This window comes from Phytophthora sojae (assembly GCF_000149755.1).
Source record: "Phytophthora sojae unplaced genomic scaffold PHYSOscaffold_1, whole genome shotgun sequence".
Classification (NCBI taxonomy): Eukaryota; Oomycota; class Peronosporomycetes; order Peronosporales; family Peronosporaceae; genus Phytophthora; species Phytophthora sojae.
In genome coordinates, this window is record NW_009258115.1 from 4,789,785 (window position 1) to 4,808,715 (window position 18,931).

Here is an 18,931-nt window from a genome sequence, read left to right on the forward strand (position 1 = left end):
CCTCAGAGAAATTTCAGGAGCTGGACTCTCGATAGAGTTGCGAAACTTCGATCGAATTGCACGGAGGTGTATCAACCACTCAAAGCTGCTATGGTGAAGGAACTTCAGCTCTCGCGCTTTGTCCCTCGGCCCCGAGGACTTCGTGCTATGACAAGTACGCTTCATTCTGGCATGTATTACGGCCCATACAAAGGGTTGGCGGCGGGTGTTACGAAAGACGGAATTCTATGCGGGGTTTATCTTGTGAATGGATTCAGCGCGTATTGAATGGTGACAAAGATTTTGACTCGTCAGTTTTTTTTTCTTGAATGCAAAACTTTTGAAGTCTAAGTCTCGACCGTGGTGTGTCTAAGCCTCGACGCTTATTCCGGTAGTGCGTCCTCTCGTGACGAAAGAGAAGCTCGATCTGTGTCCTTGCACTGAGAAGGACGTAAAGCGCGTGGTGAACCGAATCTGCCTCAACGCTGGATCACGCTACTTTCATGAATAGGGTATCTTGATTTCCTGGATCGCCATCGAAGGCTCCTCTTGCGCGTACCTTCGCATTTTGCCGAGAACTGTGGTGGTTCGAGGTGGGCATTCCCATCCGTATGAAGGACTGGTGGCAGGAATTACGAGGGACGGAGTTCTTTGTGGACTGTATCTGGTGAGCGGGTTGAGATATTTGCTGTAAGAGGCGACAGTGAGAGAATGACGCAATCCATGTCTTTCACTGGAAAAGCAAACCGTTCGAATCGACAATCAAATCAATAGACTGTAACTTGTGTGACAATCCTCCCGAAACACCCAAGTTGCACAATCGCGATCTATTGAAAAAGCGTCGCCGCCCCATGGAGAAGCCGCGTCGGAATCCGGCGAGAGCCGCCAGGGCCAAGAGACAGAAGCGGGGTATCGATGTCGCCGTCCCTGACAACTCTGCAGTCAACCGCTTCATCTACGTCCTCGACCTGGGGACGGCATCCGTCTGGGAGTATCTGGATCCGCAGAGCGTCTCCAACACGGTCCAGGCATGTCCCGACGTCTTCTCGCAGGATTTCATCGATTCCGTGTCGCTTCGGGCGGTGGAGTATTTCGCCGTGGAAAACAAGACGCACCTCGGCCGCCACTGCGAGTGCGACTGGATGCGGCGTCTTGACTTCCAGTACCAGTCCGACGACAGGTGCAAGGGCGCGGTGCCTTTCACAGTCGACAGAAGTCTGCCGATCCTCCAATTGGCCGGAGGTCCCAAGGCTCTTCTGGACGCTCTGCTGCTGACGAAGAAGCTCATGCAGCCGTTCGAGCAAGCCGAGAGGTGCCGAGACGCCGCGTTCGTTCCGATGGTTTGTCCGCTGGTCACCAAGGAGAACCCCAAGGTACCAACCAGAGCTGCAGTCACCCGAGCAATAGACCGAATCAGCGCGGGAGCTGGAGCGAGATTCTTCTACAAGTTCAAGCTCAACTCGCAGCCGTCGTTCGTCGACTACATTGAGGAGCACTGGAGCGGCATAAGCGGCTCGTCGTGTCACTATTGCGACAGTCTGACGGGTCCCGACGCTCGGAAGCCAAAGAAGTACGCCGGCTTAACCTCCACCGAGATTAAACGTGTCCGTGAAAACTGCACGAAGCTGTATCAACCACTAAAAGCGGCTTTGGAGGAGAATCTTCGGTTTGTGAGGTTTGTTCGCCGTCCTCGACGTCGTTCACGTCGAGAGTGGAGCTTTACAGGCAAGTACAAGGGACTGGTGGCGGGAATTTCGCAGGGAGATGTTCTGTGTGGACTCTTCCTCGTGAGTGGCTTCTGGCCGCATGAATAACCAAGCTGGATGAGCAAATGGCTGAACGGTATCGCCCTTATCATTAAGCTAAAACAGTTTTTCCATGCGCATTAAGTAGTTACCTAGCTACTAGTATCGTAAACCACAGTAAGAAAAAGCCATTGCTGCTGCAAATTCAATATTCTTCTAAACGCAGGGGGGGGGGGGGGGGGTGCTGTCTGAATCCCTTCACGAGACACAGCCCGCATAGAATTCCGTCCTCGGTGATACCGGCCACCAATCCTTCATATGGACGGTAGTATCTGCCTGGAACCAAAGTGCTTGGCACAGCGCGGAAGCCGTGGGTCGAGGAACAAAGCGCACCAGCTGCAGGTCCTTCATCACGGCAGCTTTGAGCGGTCGATACACCTTTCGGCAGTTGTCATGAATCAATCGCCACTTCTCGATCGTATTCCAACAATGACCCTCGTGGCTCTTGCAGTCGTTGCCGTCGATCTTGTGCCAGTGGTGATCCAGATAATCAGCGGATGCAGGTCCTCGGTGTCTTTTGTATTCATGGAAGAAGCGCGACCCAGCATTGTGGCCGATTTTGTTCATCACATGCTTCGCATCTTTCTCGGTGCAGGGACACAGGCGAAGCTTCTCCTCCGTCACGAGAGGACAGACCACCGGAATAAACGTAGAGAGAGTCCCGGGCCAAAGATCTTGTGGCCAACCGTGTTGTTTGCTCTCCTCCAGGAGCCTTTCCGTCACGACCAGCGCGCTTAGCATAGCACGAGCGCCACCGCGGACCTGAAGTATCGGCAGGGTTTTCTCCACAGCGTGCGGCGCGTTGTCAGTGTATATATCGTCGGAGTGAGGGACAAAAGCGAGGCTTCGCATCCAGTCGCAACGGCATTGGCGGCCCAGGTGCGTCTTGTTCTCCACGCAAAACGTGTCGAGAGCCTTCAGAGATATCGCGTCGATGAGTTCGTCCGACAGCAGACCAGCACGCGCTTCCAGCAAGTTGCACACGTCACTAGCTCCCAAAAAGGCCCAGACCACAGCTGCTTCGAGCTCCAAGATCGCACCAAAGATCCGAGAAGAAGAAGCCGTGCAGTCGACGAAGTCTTCTGCTTCTTCTTGCTGCTGCCAGTCATTGCGCTTAGCGGCACTGGAGCACCACCAAACAATGGATAGTACATGTCCGCCATCTCAACACTAGGTTTCTAGCTCTGCCTCTAGAGCTCGCGTTGTTCTGTTGGTAAAGTGCGACGCAAAAACCTGCTCAGTTTTTTTTTGTGGGGGGATGGGGGGTCATTTCTTGTTCCTCATTAAAAAAAGTGTTCATTTGTTGCTTTGCATTAACATTTTTCGCTACACAGTAGTCCTCGTTTGGATTCATCAATGACCTATCATAGCTTCTGTGCCGATTGGTAAAACTTTATCGATCGTATGGCCAATATCCGGACACGACATACATGCCGCAGAAAACCCCGCTGGTCGATACCCCCGCCACCAGCCCCTCAAATCTGTCGGGTGACCACCTGTGCGGCTTTGGAATAAACCGCACAAATTGAAGCTCCTTCTTCATAGCGGCTTTCAGCGGCCGGTACACCTTTATGCAGTTAGCGCGGATACGCTCGACTGCCTTGTTCTTCCATTTCATCCTGCTTCTAGCACGAACCCAGAGCTCAGTTTGATAGCATGGCAGTTCATCGCATTGACGGCACGACGAGCCCTCGATACCGTCCCAGTGTTCGTCGATGAAATCCGCCCTCGTGTACGCTTTATTCATTTTGAAGTCGTAGAAAAATCGCGTCCCCGCTCCTTTGCAAGCGCGATTCAATGCCTTCGTGACGTCTTCTTGCGTGAAAAGACCTTCGTTCTCCGTGAGCACGCACACGACCGGAGCGAACATGGTCTCGCCACGACTGTTTTCCAGGCAAAACGGCTTCAGTATTTTCTCCGCCAATCCTAGCGCGCGGAGTAGAGCTCGAGTGCCTCCAGGTGTCTGTAGAATCGGCATGGACGTGTCCATATTGAAAGGATCCTCCTGGCCACAGTTCTTCGGATGACAGATACCGTCAAGACGTCGCATCCAGTCGCAAGTGCATTTACGTCCAATGTGTGTCTTGTTCTCCTTGGCAAACCGGTCGAAGGCTGTTCGCGTTAGAGCGCTGGCGTATTCAGGCGAGAATATACTGGCACAAGCTTGGAGAAGGGCCGAAATGTCTGCAGTCGACAGATAATCGGACACGGAGGATGTTTCCAACTCGACGACGAAAGTAAGACGAGCCGCAGTTTTGTTTTGCTCACTCACGTGTTGCTTCTGCTTCTTTTTCTGGTAAGCAAGTCTTGTCGACGAACGGCGCTTCATCATGATGCCCACAAGTAAGTTTCCTCTCAAACGGATAAAATTGAGAGTAAAGCCTGACCAAGAACAAGCGGGAAAAATGAAGGAAGGCGACGAAGTGAAGCAAGTTGACTACTTGTCGTGGCACGACTGATTTTGAAAAACGAACGTCAGTTGATGGTTTTCGCCTCTTGCCAGTTGAGCACGTAAAATGCGCTCTCGTCGATTTTGAATTTGAATTTGTTGCGGTTTAGTCGGCTACCTACTCCCGGAGGCGCGCACGATCTCGTCGATTGATCCACAGCCTGTGGGCCACAGGTTTGGATCGTTGTTCCTGTCACTGTATTGAAATTCATAGAACATTTCCGGCAGCTCAGTCGTTTGAATTCTTGACCTGGTTGCCCGCACATCGATATACTGGCGTCGTCGCCGGCAATTGAACATCGCGCTCAAGGTGAGAGAGATTGCGCCCGGCGACCAGCCCTCGTCCTCGCAGATGACGGGGATACTTCTCCAGCCAATAGATTGCCAGCGTGGCAACCACTTCAACTTCCCCTGTCCAACTTCAAACGTCTCACAACTCTCCAAAATCCGCTCATTTCGAGACAAATTTCCCGGACACCAAGTGGTACATGGTACCTTCCTCGTCCCATAATCGGACTTTAGTGGGTGAGGGGTCGGACACGCCGACCGGCGACCTCCCTCAACCGCCCCCTTCAAACCGCAAACCCGATACAAACATAGATGTCGCCCCTCCCCGTGCCTCTCCACCCCTCGTTTAACACGTCGAAGATCCCATCCACCACGTCATTTGAGCTCTTGACCCCTCTCAGACACATCGACAATGCTTGCCTCCCGTGTGTTCTCGGCCGCCCGCCGCGCCGCCGGCACGCGCTCCATCGCGACCGTGAAGCTGCCCGACCTCGCCTACGACTTCGGCGCCCTGGAGCCGTCCATCTCGGGCCAGATCATGGAGATCCACCACCAGAAGCACCACCAGACGTACGTCAACAACTACAACGCCGCGCTCGAGCAGTATGCCGAGGCCGAGGCCAAGGGCGACCACGCCAAGCTGCTGAGCCTGCTGCCGGCGCTCAAGTTCAACGGCGGCGGCCACGTGAACCACTCCATCTTCTGGACCAACCTGGCGCCCGCCAACGAGAACGGCGGCGGCGAGCCCGAGGGCGAGCTGCGCAAAGCCATCGACCAGGAGTTCGGCAGCTTCGACAACTTCAAGAAGACCATGGCCGCCAAGTCCGTGGGCGTGCAGGGCTCGGGCTGGGGCTGGCTGGGCTACTCGCCCGAGACCAAGCGCGTGGGTGTCGTCACGACCCCCAACCAGGACCCGTGCAGCACCACGGGCTACGTGCCGCTGCTGGGCATTGACGTGTGGGAGCACGCCTACTACCTGCAGTACAAGAACGTCCGCCCGGACTACCTGAACGCCATCTGGGACGTGGTCAACTGGAAGAACGTGGAGGAGCGCTACCTCGTGGCCAAGAAGTAAGAAGGAAGTGAGTTTGGACTACCTACTGCGTGGGAAGAACAGTGAGGAGAAGTACTGCTGGAAAACAGTGAAACGAACAATGATTTACGGACTTTTACATATTGCTGTTCGTGTTGGAAACGGAGTTGGTTGAGGGGTGCAAGTACCAGAGATGAAGCAGATTGCCTTTTGAGGAGGCGTATTCGATGCGAAATCTGTTGCATTTAGGTGAAAATGTCGCCACTTCAACTCAAAGTTTTCATAAGTCGATTCATAAGTGCATCACACGCTCAAGACTCGGCTCGCCGCGCTGCTTGCTTCTGGCGCTCTAGTATCTCCTTTTGTACCCTAGCCATCTCACAGATCCGGTCCTCATTGATGGAGATCCGCTTCTCCAGTACTGATAGAGTTCGTGTAACGATCTCGAGCTGACCCACGATGTGTTGCAGGGTGTTATTCATATCCACAGAGAAAGAGAGCTGATCTCCCGCAGCACGGTTCGACGGTGTTCCATTGGGGCTCGTCGGGAACTTGGCCTCGCCTCCAGGCGACCTGGGCATCTGTAGAGGCGTTGAAGGTGGAGGTGGCGGTGGAGGCATCGACATCGCTGATCCACTGGATAACGGAGACCTCAGCGGTGAGCTCGTCGGTCGCACCTCGTATTTAGAAGCTGCGTACGGGTGCCTTGGCTTCAACTGCGGAGCTGGCACTGGCGTGGATGTCGGTGTCGGAGGAGGGGAACTTGCAGGCACTTCCACGGTTCGAGCTGCTTCGTCACCCCCAGCACTGACTCCATGCACCTCACTCCTGCGTCGCTCATCCAAAGCAGCCGTCGCCTCCACGCGTGGTGCCAGTCGCTCCACCTGCAGACACTTGTCCAGATCCGCGTCCCACACCAACACACACGAATCCACAGCCCCTGACGCCAGCAGCTTGCAATCCTGAGAAAACTCTCCGCAGTTCACGGCCCCATCATGCCCCTGCATCGTGTACAGCACTTGGCCCTCCCTCACATCCCACAACTTGATGGAATTGTCATGCGACGTTGACAGCAGGTAGTTCCCCGTCGGATGGAACGCCACCCACGTCACGCTGGCCTCGTGAGCCTTATAGTGGTGCACCAATCTGCCCGACCTCGTGTCCCACAAGTTCACACTGCGATCGTAGCTGCCGGAAGCCAACGTGTTGCTGTTGTCCGCCGGGTGGAAGGCCACGCTGTTGACGATGCCCGAGTGCTCGTAGAACGTCTGCAGACAGCGCTTGGTCTCCGTGTCCCAGAGCTTCACCGTCTTGTCGTCGCTGCCCGAGGCGATGCGCCTCGTGTCGGCGCTGAACCTGGCGCTCCTGACCCAGTTGCTGTGGCCCGTGAGGCTGCAGCGGAAGCGGCGTGTGGGCAGCGTCCAGACCTTGAGCGACATGTCGTCGGACGCCGTCAGCAGCTCGCGCCCCGAGGCCGAGAAGCTCACGGAGCGCACGGCGCCGGCGTGGGCCTTGATGGTGACCGAGTCCCCGCGCACCGTGGGCGTCCAGAGCCGCACCGTGCGGTCCTGCGAGGCCGAGGCCAGCACGTCCCCCGTGGGCGAGAAGCACACCGAGTGCACGGGCCCCGCGTGCCCCTTGAAGCGGAAGGCGCGCAGCTGCGGCTTGAAGTTCCACACCATCACCAGCCCGTCCAGCGACGACGACGCCACCTGTTGCACATTCGGGTGGAAGCTCACGCCCGTCACGGCCGACTTGTGCCCGCGGAACGTGCGCTCCAGCGACGGGTTCTCCATTTTGAAAGTCGCGATGGATACTATTTTTGCCGCTTTTTGTGTGCGTTACGTAAAAATAAGATATTCGATTTTGTTTTACACTTTTTTCGGCTGCTTATTTTGTCTTTATATTTTTAAGCAAACCTGTTAAAACAGGTTTTTCTTCAAACAACAGCTGAAAAAAAGAGTAAAAAGCAAACAAAATCGCGGATCACTTTGTACGATGCGGACTGACCACGGGTCGTTCCTGTGACTTTCCTTTGTTCCACCGGGGATTGACAGAAGAAATCGAAAATGAATGATAATTTTAAAGAAACTGTCAGTTCATCTTTCGAAGTTTTTTTTAAATACTACGGAGGCGAATATCCGCTCTTGAGGTATAGGCCACACAGCACTCTACCGTCGGTGATACCCGCAACTAGACCTTGATAAGCGATCAAATGCACGCGTAGGCCCTGCTTCCTGCTCCAATGACGTTGGCGGATAAATTTCACGTGCCGAAGATTCCTCCATTGCAGCCTTCAGAGGTCGATAGAGCGCTTCGCAGTTTAGCCGAATTCCCCTGATCCGTCTGGAGCTCCAGTTGCCAAACGTAAGATGGTCGCAATACTGGCACGTTGAGCCATCGATGCCTCCCCAGTGCTGCTCAATGTAGTCAGTGATGCCTCTAGGTCTGCTGTTCAGCTTAAACTTGTAAAAGTAACGCGATCCAGCTTTCGGGAAGACGTTGTTCATTGCTCAAGTGATAGCACTGCTATCATAGCAGCCTTGGTTTGCAGAACTGGGTTTGCTTTTGTCGCAAGTGGGCAAACAATTGGCACAAACTCGGCATCTCGGAATCGTTTGGCAGAGGAAAACGGCTGCATTAACTTCTTCGTCATAACTAGAGCGTCCAAAAGAGCTTGAGCACCCCCAGCCAACTCGAAAATTGGTAACGTTTTGTCCACGCTAAACTCTGTATCGTCGTCACACACATCGTTCGAGCGGCAAACAAACTCGAGGCTTCCAGCCAATCGCACCCGCATCGTCGGCCTAGATGTGTCTTGTTTTCCACAGCAAACATATCGATTGCCTTCAGCGCTACTGCGTCAGCAAAGTCTGAAGAGAATGCACCGGCGCACGCCGAAAGCGTAGTGGAGACTTCCTCTGTGGAAAAATACGCCCAGTTCCGAGCTCCAAAACGCGAACCAGGGCACAGACATCGCGACGTGGAGTGGACGAGACTTTTTGCTTCTTTTTGCCCCGGGCGTTTGTCGTAGCTTGCGCCTTCTTCACCATTTAGCAACTTGAAAAAGAGCGAACGACCAAGAAAACGTCACAAAAATCGAGTGATGGAAGGTGATTCCCGTTTTATATGCATTTAACCAAACATCTGAATCAACTCCTACTACTTCTCTTCAGCACCGTTTGACGCGTTACCTTCTTCTCTCGACCCCTTATTGTTCACCTTCTCCGTCGACGCTGTCTCACTCTCCTTCCCTGGCACACCCTCTGTCGCTGCGTCTTCCATGTTGGCGTCCTTTAAAGCGGCCGCCGCCGTCTCCACCTCGTTCTCCACGTCCGACTCCGACTGCAGTTGACCCTTCACTGACTTCTTCTGCGCCTCGCCGAACGGGGTCTGCTGCCACAGCGCCTCGAACTCTTCCGGACTGCCGCTCGAGCAGATGGACTCGTGACGACCCTCGTCTTCCTTGTTCTGGCGGCTCCACGTCGTGCGCAGCGTCGTGCCGTCGATCTCTCGCTCGTGCACGGCTTTGAGTCGACCTGTCGAGTCTTCGTAGCGGCGGCGCGTGGTGGTCACGCGACGGCCCTTGTCGTCTACGACTGACGAGTTGCTGAACGAGTAGGACGAAAAGGTGTGGCGCTCGGAGGCGTCGTTGGGCTCGTTAAGCGTGATCTTGCGCTCGGTCGTGGGCGTGATCTTGTAGGAGTGCTTGCGGAGCTGCTTGTTGCTGTGCTTCTTGTTCTTGTTGTGGCGTTTGGTTTTCTTGGTTTTATCCTTGGTGTTGGCCGTGGCGAGTTTAGGCTTGCTCTTGGTGCTAGTTGGGCCGCTTGACTTGTTCGCCCCTTCATCGTCGACCTCCATGTCCGTGCTGGAGTCCGTGTCGGACTTGTCACGAGTAGCAGCAGCCTTGTGCTGGACGATGCTCGTTGATTCCTCCTCCTTGTCCTCCTCCGGCTCAGTCTCTGGAACGACCTGCAGCTGGAACGCCGTCGGCATGCACTTGCGAGCCACCACAGGCAGGTCCACGAAGAAGTCGTCGTCGTCAGAGTCGGAATCGGATTCACTCCTGTCGTCCTCCATGGTCATGACTGGAGCATCAAGCTGCATACCGAATGGGAATCGAGGACGCATCATCAAGTCGTTCATCTGCTCGAGCTCCATCATGGACTGCTCCAGCGACGACATGGGGTACCAGAAGCGCGGTCGCACGAGATCCCACGAGCTGAACATGGTTGGCTGGTTGATTGAGGTTGGTAGTGTAGTGTTGCTTGGCTGTATTCTTGGCCTGTTGCTTGCTTTGCGTTGCTTGTAGCAAATTCGTTTATGGCGTCTCGAGTGGATCATTTCCTGGTGCAGAGGCTCCGTCAATAGAGGACACAAGTTGAAGTGGGCCGAGCCAATAGAATGTTGTCGAATGGGGGTCTTCAACTTGTCACATACAAATCCCCATATATTCGGAGGACTGGGTATCTAGAAGGGAGGGCGAAGGTTCGTCACGCCGCTCGAAGCAATAGCACTGCTATTACACCGAAGGCACTCCAGAAGTCGAAGCCTTCTTTGATCGAACTCGGATTGTCCAAGTCCATCGTACATACACAGTTCCCGCCGTGCCCTCGCAACTCGCTAGTCCGCCCATTTCGATGGTCGCATCCGTGCTGCAATCCCCGCAACGACGCAATGCCCACCTGCAGCCACAGCTTAGAGACTGGCGTCCGGGATCGAACCGCAGTCGAAGTCCGTGAAGCTGCAGTCGCACGCGCAGCGCTGCTTGGTCGGTGGCAGTCGTCACTCCAAGTCCGCGTATGACTCGAGCGGGTCGCCGTCGGTTTTCTCGCACTGTATCCATCTCCCATCTGATCATGCCTGTTCCTCATTTGACAAACGAGAACCAAGGCGGCAAGTCCCCGAGCCAAGCGATGTCCAGCAGCAGCAGCAGCAAGACGCCGTTCTCCTCGCCTGCGGCTCCGGTGCTGCCACCGCGCTACTCGTCGCGCCTGTTCCGGTCCTCGTTCGCCACGTGCTTCTCGGTGGTCGGCGCCGTGCGCAGCGAGCTCTGGGGCTGCGCGTTCGTGGCGCTCGTCGTGCTGCTCACGTCGCTCAACTACTGGCGCGATCCAGTCAAGGGCTGGCGCCGCACGTCCGACATGACGGCGGTCTTCTTCGCCGCCGTGTACCACGCGTACTGCTGCGTGGTGCAGTGCCAGGACCCGCTGGTGCAGGTGCTCTACGCGCTGGTGGTGGCCAACTCGGGCTACTGCTACATGCAGGCGCGCAAGGCGCCCAACCAGGACGTGTCGTCCGCCTGGCACTGCGGCCTGCACCTGCTGGGCAACGCGGCCAACGTGCTGCTGTACCTCGGCATCTCCATGTAGACAAGAGGGTCAAGAAGATTCTGGAGAGAGTGTATAAGGCAGAGGGGGATTCTGTCGAGTTTGGTAGTGGCTAAGTAAAGTGAATACTACATATCTATGAGTTTGATGCGAGAACGAAAAGGGTTTGCCTCATGTTGCGCGTGAAGCGCCGAATGACGAGCTCTCGATGGCCGTCAAGGCGGCTTGAGCAAGGGTGTTGACGCGGTCGCGAGAGAGTGCGAGGCTGGAAGACGAAATGTCGAGGCGGTACGTGACCGACTTGCGACCGCTCTTCTCGCAGCGATACTCGTCCAGCAGCGAAATGGAGACGTCCATCGTCTCAGCAGGGAAGTGCTCGCGGACGACGTCGTGCAAGAGTTCTTCACTGAAGAGCTGCTCGTCAGTGACCCAGAAGCTCACGTCGCGCGCCCACTCGATGGGGAAGCAGGACTGGCGGCTGGGAGCTTCGTGGCAGAACACGTGCGTGATGCCGTCCTCCGTCCAGAACGCCTTCTTTCGCGACTGATAGCCGACGCTGTAGTATCCGAGGTCAGCCAACGCGTCCACGGGGCAAAAGTGCGCGTCCTGCAGCAGCAGTCCCGGAGTGGCAGCGCAGTGAACGATCTGCCACGTATCCCCGACTGCTCGCTTCTTTATCTCCAGCTTGGTGCCTCCTTGTCCAGCACACAGCGTGACCCAGATCTGTCCGTCACTCGCGAGCACTTGACTCGCGCTGGCGAAGAAGTCGACGAGCAGTTGGCGGTGGCGGTGGATCTTGTTGCGCTTGTTCTTGTTGCCCACTCCGCCATCCGCCGCGTAGTGCGGGAAGTTGAACACGATCCGGTCAAACCTGAACGAGTTCTCATCATCACTGTCGTCGTCCTTAAACGAGTAGTTCTGCAGCTTCGTGGCGTTCACGCCGTGTCGGACGCGAACTCCGCCACTGTGCAGCTCGTCCAGGATGCCGCGCGACTTCGGGTACATCTCCAGCAACTGGCTCTCGGTATCCAGCGACGTGACTGTGACGTTGATCTCTCCGGCGGCGATGCGCGCGCTGTTGGCTCGCAGGAACGCGCGCGAGTAGGAAAAGTTGCCATCCCCGACCACGAGCACCTGCGCGCCGTGCTTCAGAGGCCCCAGCGAAGTCAAGTCGCCGATAGCATTGCTGCTGCTGGCAGGAGGTGCTGGTGTGGTTGACGTCATGCAGGAAATGTTCCTGTGGAGAGCTCGAGCGCGCAGGAAGGAGGTGCCGCGTCGAGCAGCAATTGACATCGACCGATGCTAATCAATGGAGCGCCGTGAACACGCCTACGTAACATATAACTGATATGATTGCAAAATGGTGTTAGTTAACCTTCCTGGGGGATCATGCTCCTCCTCGCCGCTGTGCGCATCGTCCTGGAGGCCTTAGGCGTTGTAGTGGTACCACAGCATGGCGGTGATGAGGGCGACGAGTGTGGGGCCGATAAAAGCCACCGCGACTCGGCCAGACTGAGCAGGTGGGGCTGGGGACACTGCTGGCTCTTGCCCTGGCTTGGAAGGAGAAACGCTATTCTTCTCCTTCTTCGCATCCTTCTCCTCCTTGGCCTTTGCAGTTTGGCTGGTCTTGCCCTCCTTCTTCTCTCGGCGCTGCTTCAGCTGGATTAACGCAATTTACACAGAGGAGAACAACATCAACAGCATGGAACATGGTCAAAAGGAGGCAAAAGTACTACAAAGATAATTCTCTTTCTGGCGGCCGTACCGTGAGCTCGAGGTCGTCGATGGTCATGCGGAGCTGCCACGGCACTTGCATCTTCTGCTTCTCCAGCTCGGCGACCAGCTGCTGGCGGCAGGACAGGAAGGCCTTGTATTTCGTCACAACTTCCTCGCCGAAGTCGTCGTCACGCTTGGCCTGCTGGTGCGCTGCCTGCAGCTCGTCGTCAAGAGCGTAGAGCTCGTTGAGCTTGTAGCGAATCGCCTTGGACTTGCTCCGCAGCGACTCCAGTCCCTGCGTCAATTGAGACCCTCCCGACATTTTCGTTTTGCGGGGCCTGACTGCACTTGACGACAAAGCTGAAATGATCAGCAAAAAGTCTGCAGGGAATATTACAGACGCGCCGTAATCGACAAGACAAAGGCGAGCTGTAATCAAATCCACTTCCGACGGTTGTAAACGTACGCAGGCTATCGATTGTCATACAAAACGTCTTGATGAGCGCGGTAAGACGGCAACTTCAAGGCATGGTGATGGAAAGCAAAATTCCATTAGCGTTGCGTTAAAGAAAACAAAAAAAACAAAATGCTAACCTCCGTCTTAATTACAAGCGAGGCCCCACTCGCGTCGTCGCTAACCACGACCAACACGATGAGGCCTCAGCACTGGATCACCCTTCCTCCTTCCTCTACGACACCGAGAGGTACGGTGCAACATTCACGCACAACGTCTACAGCTCCACAACGTCGTTGCGGCGCTGGCCGTACGTGTTGCGATCCTCCTGGATGTAGTGGTTGGCAGCCGAGCGGCGGCTGGCATCATACGTCTGCTGCTGGCGGCTGTCGTTCTCGTGTGTGGCAGAACGCAGACGGATCTCGTCCGCGCTGTCCACCGCTGCGTTGCCCTGGACGTACGGGTTGTTGTTCACGTTCGAGGTCTGCTGCTGGAGAACCGGCTGGCCCGAAGGGTGCTGGGCGTTGCTCGGGGCGCGGTCCTTGCCTCCAGCAGGCGTCTCGTCCTTGAAGTAGTCCTGCGCAGTTTGCTCCTCCTGGTCGTAAGCCGCATCACGCTGCAGCTTAAACTTCTGCCAGAACGTGTACAGCGAACGGATCATCAGCAGGGCCAGCACGAACAGGTTGAGACCCACAATGGCCACCGAGATGCCGTTCTGCAGACTGGTCGGGAAACCGTCGCTGGCGGCAGCGCTGACGAGGAAAAACGTCAGCACGAGGACGGCGATCTTCATAATGGACACGAAGCTCGTGGTGGTCTGCACGAACTTCGAGTGGTGCGGCGACTGGATCTCCAGGTAGAAGAAGAACAGCACGTTCAGCGCAAGAATGAGAGAGACCTGCGTCGTGCCAGACATGCCCGCGCAGCCAGTGATCACACCCGTCGTCAGGGCAAGCATCATCTTGGCAGCGAAGAAGTAGCGGTTCTTGAACTTGTACTCCTCATACAACGGGCCGTAACGCATGTTCACCGTCTTCTTCAGGTGCTGCACCGTGCCCACATCAGCGATCTCGGCCTCGTGCTTCTTGATTACGATGTAACCGTACACGAGAATACCCGCAGCCAGGAAAATAATGGCGGCGATAGCGAGCAGACACTTGGGGTCCGTGATGCTCTCATACTTGATCGAGTAGTAGATCTGGAACGTGGCCGTCACACCGATAGTGTACTGGGACAGGATCGCCACGAGAACCTCCAGACCGATCATCTTGTCGAAGAACTTGGTCAGGTACTCCTCACGAGGCATGAACAGACCAGAAAGCAGGTAGCCAAGTCCGAACAGACCCACCACGCACGCCATCACGCAGAAAACACCAGCCAAAGTCACGATGAACAGCATGTCTTCCTGGACGTTCAGCTGGCGAGAGTACTTGGCAATACCCGTGAGCTGGCTCGAGCTGCTGGAGCTGCCGCTGCCACTAGCGCCGCTGGCGCTCGAAAGTCGACGACCGGAGGTGCTACTGCTACCGCTACCCGAGCTGCTGCTGTCGGACTCGGACTCGTTGAGCTTGCCGAACGGCAGGAACGTGAAGGCCGCAGGGGCCATGGACTTGCCGAACTGCGACAGAGCTGACGACTTGCCATCCAGCTGCAGCTGGTTGACGAACACTCCAAACTGGCAGATTTCAATGGTCGTGATCGCCATCGTAGAGCCGGCGGCCGCAAGAGAAGCACCCGCAGAGCTGACTCCACCCACAGCAGTACTGGCGATTGCGGCAATGCCCGTCACAGCGACCGTCACGCCGGCAACGCTCTTCGACGTAGCCGCTACCACAGTGCCTGTAGTGGTAGTGTTGTCCTTGGTAATGACACCGTCCGCCTCATCCTGTTCGCGCTGCTGCTTCTTGGCAGCGTCGGCCACACTTCCCGAGGCCGAGCTGTCCACCAGCATGGCCGAGCACGTGCAGGAGGAGAACGAGGACTCCGACGAGTACGTGCACTGCTCCGAGTCCGACATGGTCGAGTTGGACAGGAAAGTCGACACGGTCGAGGAGCGCTCCTCCAGGGCCGCGATCACCTCGCTCGAGAGGAACGACTCGATGCTCAGGCCGTCGTAGACCGACGACGAGATGCCGTTGTCTGCGCCGTAGACCCACTTGTCGTTCGTGCACGCCGGGAAGGAGCAGATGGACACGCACGTGGAGCCCGAGGTCGAGCCAGCGGACCCGCTGTAGATGACGCAGCTGGACGCCGACACGGCCGAGCTCACGTCGATGCTGGAGCCGCCGCACCTGAGTCCGAGCGTGTCCCACGTCGAGTAGAAGGTGCTGTCGCACGTGAGCACGTCCGAGCTGGACGAGCTCGAGCCGACGGAAGCCGTCGACGAGCTGGAGCCTGCCGTCGTGGTGGATGTCGTGCCCGTCGAGGATCCGGTCGTCGTCGTCGTGCCAGTCGTAGACGTCGTCGTTCCGGTCGTTCCAGTCGTTCCTGTAGTTGTCGTACCGGTTGTCCCCGTGGTGCCGGTTGTGCCAGTCGTTCCTGTAGTCGAGCCTGTGGTGGTCGTCGTCGTGGTAGTTCCGGTTGCCGTCGCCTGCAGCTTACGAACGCCCAGAGTCAACGACGCCGTGGTTCCCGCCGCAGTACCCGACGATCCAGACGACGTAGTGGTCGTGGCTGTAGCCGGAGCCGTGGTCGTCGTCGTGCCCGTCGTCCCCGTAGTGGACGCACTTCCGGTGGTGGTACTGGCCGCTGTCGTGGTGGACGGCGTGGCCGTGGTGGACGACGGGGTCTTGGTGGTGGACGACGGCGTCGTGGTCGTCGAGACGCCGGCGCTGCCCGTCGAGTCGTCGCTGCCCGTGGTGGTCGTGGAAGTGCCGCCGCCGCTGGAGCCGGCGGCCGTAGACGTGGACGAGCTGGAGCTGCTGCCCACGTCGGCGTTGTGCGTGCCGTCCTGGCTGCCGGCGTCCGAGAAGTTGCTGCCCGAGCCGGAGGTCGACGAGGTGGAGGTGCCGCCATCGCTGCTGCTGCCGCTGGCGCTCGAGGTGGACGACACGATCTTGGTGATGGGCGTCGTGAGCGTCGACGTCGTCTGCGACTGCACGTACACGGGGCACGTGGTGGTGGCCGACGCCGAGTGCGCCAGCGCCGCCGCGCCCAGCAGCGCCAAGAGCCGCGCGTTCATGCTGTCACTGCCTGCTGAGTCTGTTACAGGGGGCTAATGTGTGGGTGTGTACTCTTCCCTAATAGCCTGCGCACAAGGGAACGAGTGGGGGAATTCACTTCTTCGTCGGCCTGTGAGCTTCAGAGGGAGAGAGAGAATGTGTCGCTCGGCATGTACAAGGGGGCGCCAGTTTTCCGCCATACTGAAACCGAGTCAACTGCCCCCTACACGCAAAATTGCGTGCCGCTGACGACTGGGCGACTGGGAATGGCTGCGTACATCGAATATCCCGCTGAAATCGGATGCATTAGAAGTATACAATATTGGTGACAATAGCTGTTTCTTGGTTGTAAGCCTCACTTCAAACGTAATATCCGATTCGCCTTCGAAACCTGATGGGATAGTCGCCGCACCGCGAAGAGGCGCTGGGATTTCGGTCAATGAGATGCGGCCTGGCTCTGGCGCTGGTTGCACACGCTGCCTGCTTGACCCGCTCACATGGAGTGGATGGATTTTTCCTTCAGTTCCGACCTCGGTGGCGACGATAGCGGTGCTGGGGCACAAGCGGTGGCCCAACGCGCGCGACCGGCTGCGAGCCTCGTCCGGTTCAATCTGGGTGACGACGGTGTGGAAGGGCGACGGGCAATGTAGCGCCCGCTTTGCAAAAAATTGGGAATGGTGTGCGCCACACTTGCCAGTGTGGCTCACTTGAGCTCACTATGACTGCCCTATCCCTTCCAAGATGTGTGTTATGTTAATTGACGACCCTTGATAGATCAGAGCGCCGTTATCGAAAGCTTTGGACGCCGTGAATGGACGACCGCTCTACCCGCTGTGGACGACGGCGTGGTCGGCTGTGTTTCCTGTTCGTGTTTGATGCTACAACCGTGGCTGAGGTGGGAGTCCGCAATGGCTAATGTTGAAGTGCACTTCGCACAGCTGTGCTGGATGGTCTGCGTGCAAGCGCAGCTGCAGCCTTCCAGGTGCTGGCTGCCGAAAGCAAACCGACAAGAACTATCGTAATACTGTACTCAAATAAGTGAGTTGAACGTGGTTGTGTTTTTTTTTTCAGAGGGTCGTAGCGAATACATGTACATGTAGTGCCAAAAGATTTAGCGAGTATGTGTACGTGCTGTCTAAAAGACTCTCGCGGACTACACCCGTGGTAACCTCAAGCCATGCGTTGTCCTTGAAACGCTTACCGAAGGTGTTGCCTTCTAGTGCTATTGCTTCGAGTGGCATGCCGAACCTTCGCCCTCCCTTCTAGAAACCCAGTCCTCCGAATATATGGGGATTTGTATGTGACAAGTTGAAGACCCCCATTCGACAACATTCTATTGGCTCGGCCCACTTCAACTTGTCCTCTATTGACGGAGCCTCTGCACCAGCAAATGATCCACTCGAGACGCCATAAACGAATCTGCTACAAGCAACGCAAAGCAAGCAACAGGCCAAGAATACAGCCAAGCAACACTACACTACCAACCTCAATCAACCAGCCAACCATGTTCAGCTCGTGGGATCTCGTGCGACCGCGCTTCTGGTACCCCATGTCGTCGCTGGAGCAGTCCATGATGGAGCTCGAGCAGATGAACGACTTGATGATGCGTCCTCGATTCCCATTCGGTATGCAGCTTGATGCTCCAGTCATGACCATGGAGGACGACAGGAGTGAATCCGATTCCGACTCTGACGACGACGACTTCTTCGTGGACCTGCCTGTGGTGGCTCGCAAGTGCATGCCGACGGCGTTCCAGCTGCAGGTCGTTCCAGAGACTGAGCCGGACGAGGACAAGGAGGAGGAATCAACGAGCATCGTCCAGCACAAGGCTGCTGCTACTCGTGACAAGTCCGACACGGACTCCAGCACGGACATGGAGGTCGACGATGAAGGGGCGAACAAGTCAAGCGGCCCAACTAGCACCAAGAGCAAGCCTAAACTCGCCACGGCCAACACCAAGGATAAAACCAAGAAAACCAAACGCCACAACAAGAACAAGAAGCACAGCAACAAGCAGCTCCGCAAGCACTCCTACAAGATCACGCCCACGACCGAGCGCAAGATCACGCTTAACGAGCCCAACGACGCCTCCGAGCGCCACACCTTTTCGTCCTACTCGTTCAGCAACTCGTCAGTCGTAGACGACAAGGGCCGTCGCGTGACCACCACGCGCCGCCGCTACGAAGACTCGACAGGTCGACTCAAAGCCGTGCACGAGCGAGAGATCGACGGCACGACGCTGCGCACGACGTGGAGCCGCCAGAACAAGGAAGACGAGGGTCGTCACGAGTCCATCTGCTCGAGCGGCAGTCCGGAAGAGTTCGAGGCGCTGTGGCAGCAGACCCCGTTCGGCGAGGCGCAGAAGAGGTCGGTGAAGGGCCAACTGCAGTCCGTGTCGGACGTGGAGAAAGAGGTGGAGACGACGGCGGCTGCGTTGAAGGACACCAACATGGAAGACGCAGCGGCGAAGGATTTGTCAGTGAAGGAAAGTGAGAAAGCGTCGACGGAGAAGGAGAGGACCAACAAGTCGAGAGATGACACCGAAGAGAAGGAGTGAGAGCAATGCATGCATAGCCGTTGTTCAGTCAAATACAAGTAGATGATCGTTGGTAAGAAGCCTGAAGTTCGAGAATCGGTGTGAGATGTTCTCGGTTAAGTATCCATTGTGATAGGTATACGGTGTACCTATCTCGGTACAAACTGCCACACATCCACA

The 18,931-nt window shown here is 56.5% G+C and overlaps 10 protein-coding genes across 10 annotated transcripts; 4 read left to right on the forward strand and 6 right to left on the reverse strand.

Moving 5' to 3' along the window:
* Positions 1-830: 830 nt before the first annotated feature.
* Positions 831-1,793, forward strand: PHYSODRAFT_321586 (hypothetical protein; the record flags this gene model as incomplete). Its single annotated transcript, XM_009516849.1, has 1 exon — positions 831-1,793. One exon carries the CDS (start codon positions 831-833, stop codon positions 1,791-1,793), a length of 963 nt encoding a protein of 320 aa, XP_009515144.1.
* A 189-nt stretch (positions 1,794-1,982) lies between these two features.
* Positions 1,983-4,116, reverse strand: PHYSODRAFT_293560 (hypothetical protein; the record flags this gene model as incomplete). The annotated part of the gene is made up of 2 exons (XM_009516850.1): positions 1,983-2,907; positions 3,215-4,116. The coding sequence occupies 2 exons, from the start codon at positions 4,114-4,116 to the stop codon at positions 1,983-1,985; spliced, it is 1,827 nt and encodes a 608-aa protein (XP_009515145.1).
* An 817-nt stretch (positions 4,117-4,933) lies between these two features.
* On the forward strand, positions 4,934-5,692 carry PHYSODRAFT_539206 (superoxide disumtase; the record flags this gene model as incomplete). The annotated part of the gene is made up of 1 exon (XM_009516851.1): positions 4,934-5,692. One exon carries the CDS (start codon positions 4,934-4,936, stop codon positions 5,594-5,596), a length of 663 nt encoding a protein of 220 aa, XP_009515146.1. The 3' UTR covers positions 5,597-5,692.
* A 173-nt stretch (positions 5,693-5,865) lies between these two features.
* PHYSODRAFT_293562 (hypothetical protein) lies at positions 5,866-7,350 on the reverse strand (the record flags this gene model as incomplete). Its single annotated transcript, XM_009516852.1, has 1 exon — positions 5,866-7,350. One exon carries the CDS (start codon positions 7,348-7,350, stop codon positions 5,866-5,868), a length of 1,485 nt encoding a protein of 494 aa, XP_009515147.1.
* A 1,309-nt stretch (positions 7,351-8,659) lies between these two features.
* On the reverse strand, positions 8,660-9,784 carry PHYSODRAFT_554220 (hypothetical protein; the record flags this gene model as incomplete). The annotated part of the gene is made up of 2 exons (XM_009516853.1): positions 8,660-9,295; positions 9,524-9,784. 2 exons carry the CDS (start codon positions 9,782-9,784, stop codon positions 8,717-8,719), a joined length of 840 nt encoding a protein of 279 aa, XP_009515148.1. The 3' UTR covers positions 8,660-8,716.
* Positions 9,785-10,470: 686 nt separating this feature from the next.
* Positions 10,471-10,926, forward strand: PHYSODRAFT_470273 (hypothetical protein; the record flags this gene model as incomplete). Its single annotated transcript, XM_009516854.1, has 1 exon — positions 10,471-10,926. One exon carries the CDS (start codon positions 10,471-10,473, stop codon positions 10,924-10,926), a length of 456 nt encoding a protein of 151 aa, XP_009515149.1.
* Positions 10,927-11,055: 129 nt separating this feature from the next.
* Positions 11,056-12,108, reverse strand: PHYSODRAFT_472288 (hypothetical protein; the record flags this gene model as incomplete). The annotated part of the gene is made up of 2 exons (XM_009516855.1): positions 11,056-11,418; positions 11,473-12,108. 2 exons carry the CDS (start codon positions 12,106-12,108, stop codon positions 11,056-11,058), a joined length of 999 nt encoding a protein of 332 aa, XP_009515150.1.
* Positions 12,109-12,312: 204 nt separating this feature from the next.
* On the reverse strand, positions 12,313-12,922 carry PHYSODRAFT_247659 (hypothetical protein; the record flags this gene model as incomplete). Its single annotated transcript, XM_009516856.1, has 2 exons — positions 12,313-12,543; positions 12,650-12,922. The coding sequence occupies 2 exons, from the start codon at positions 12,920-12,922 to the stop codon at positions 12,313-12,315; spliced, it is 504 nt and encodes a 167-aa protein (XP_009515151.1).
* Positions 12,923-13,331: 409 nt separating this feature from the next.
* PHYSODRAFT_554223 (hypothetical protein) lies at positions 13,332-16,284 on the reverse strand (the record flags this gene model as incomplete). Its single annotated transcript, XM_009516857.1, has 1 exon — positions 13,332-16,284. The coding sequence occupies exon 1, from the start codon at positions 16,233-16,235 to the stop codon at positions 13,332-13,334; it is 2,904 nt and encodes a 967-aa protein (XP_009515152.1). The 5' UTR covers positions 16,236-16,284.
* Positions 16,285-17,719: 1,435 nt separating this feature from the next.
* PHYSODRAFT_554226 (hypothetical protein) lies at positions 17,720-18,821 on the forward strand (the record flags this gene model as incomplete). The annotated part of the gene is made up of 2 exons (XM_009516858.1): positions 17,720-17,980; positions 18,209-18,821. 2 exons carry the CDS (start codon positions 17,720-17,722, stop codon positions 18,770-18,772), a joined length of 825 nt encoding a protein of 274 aa, XP_009515153.1. The 3' UTR covers positions 18,773-18,821.
* Positions 18,822-18,931: the final 110 nt, after the last annotated feature.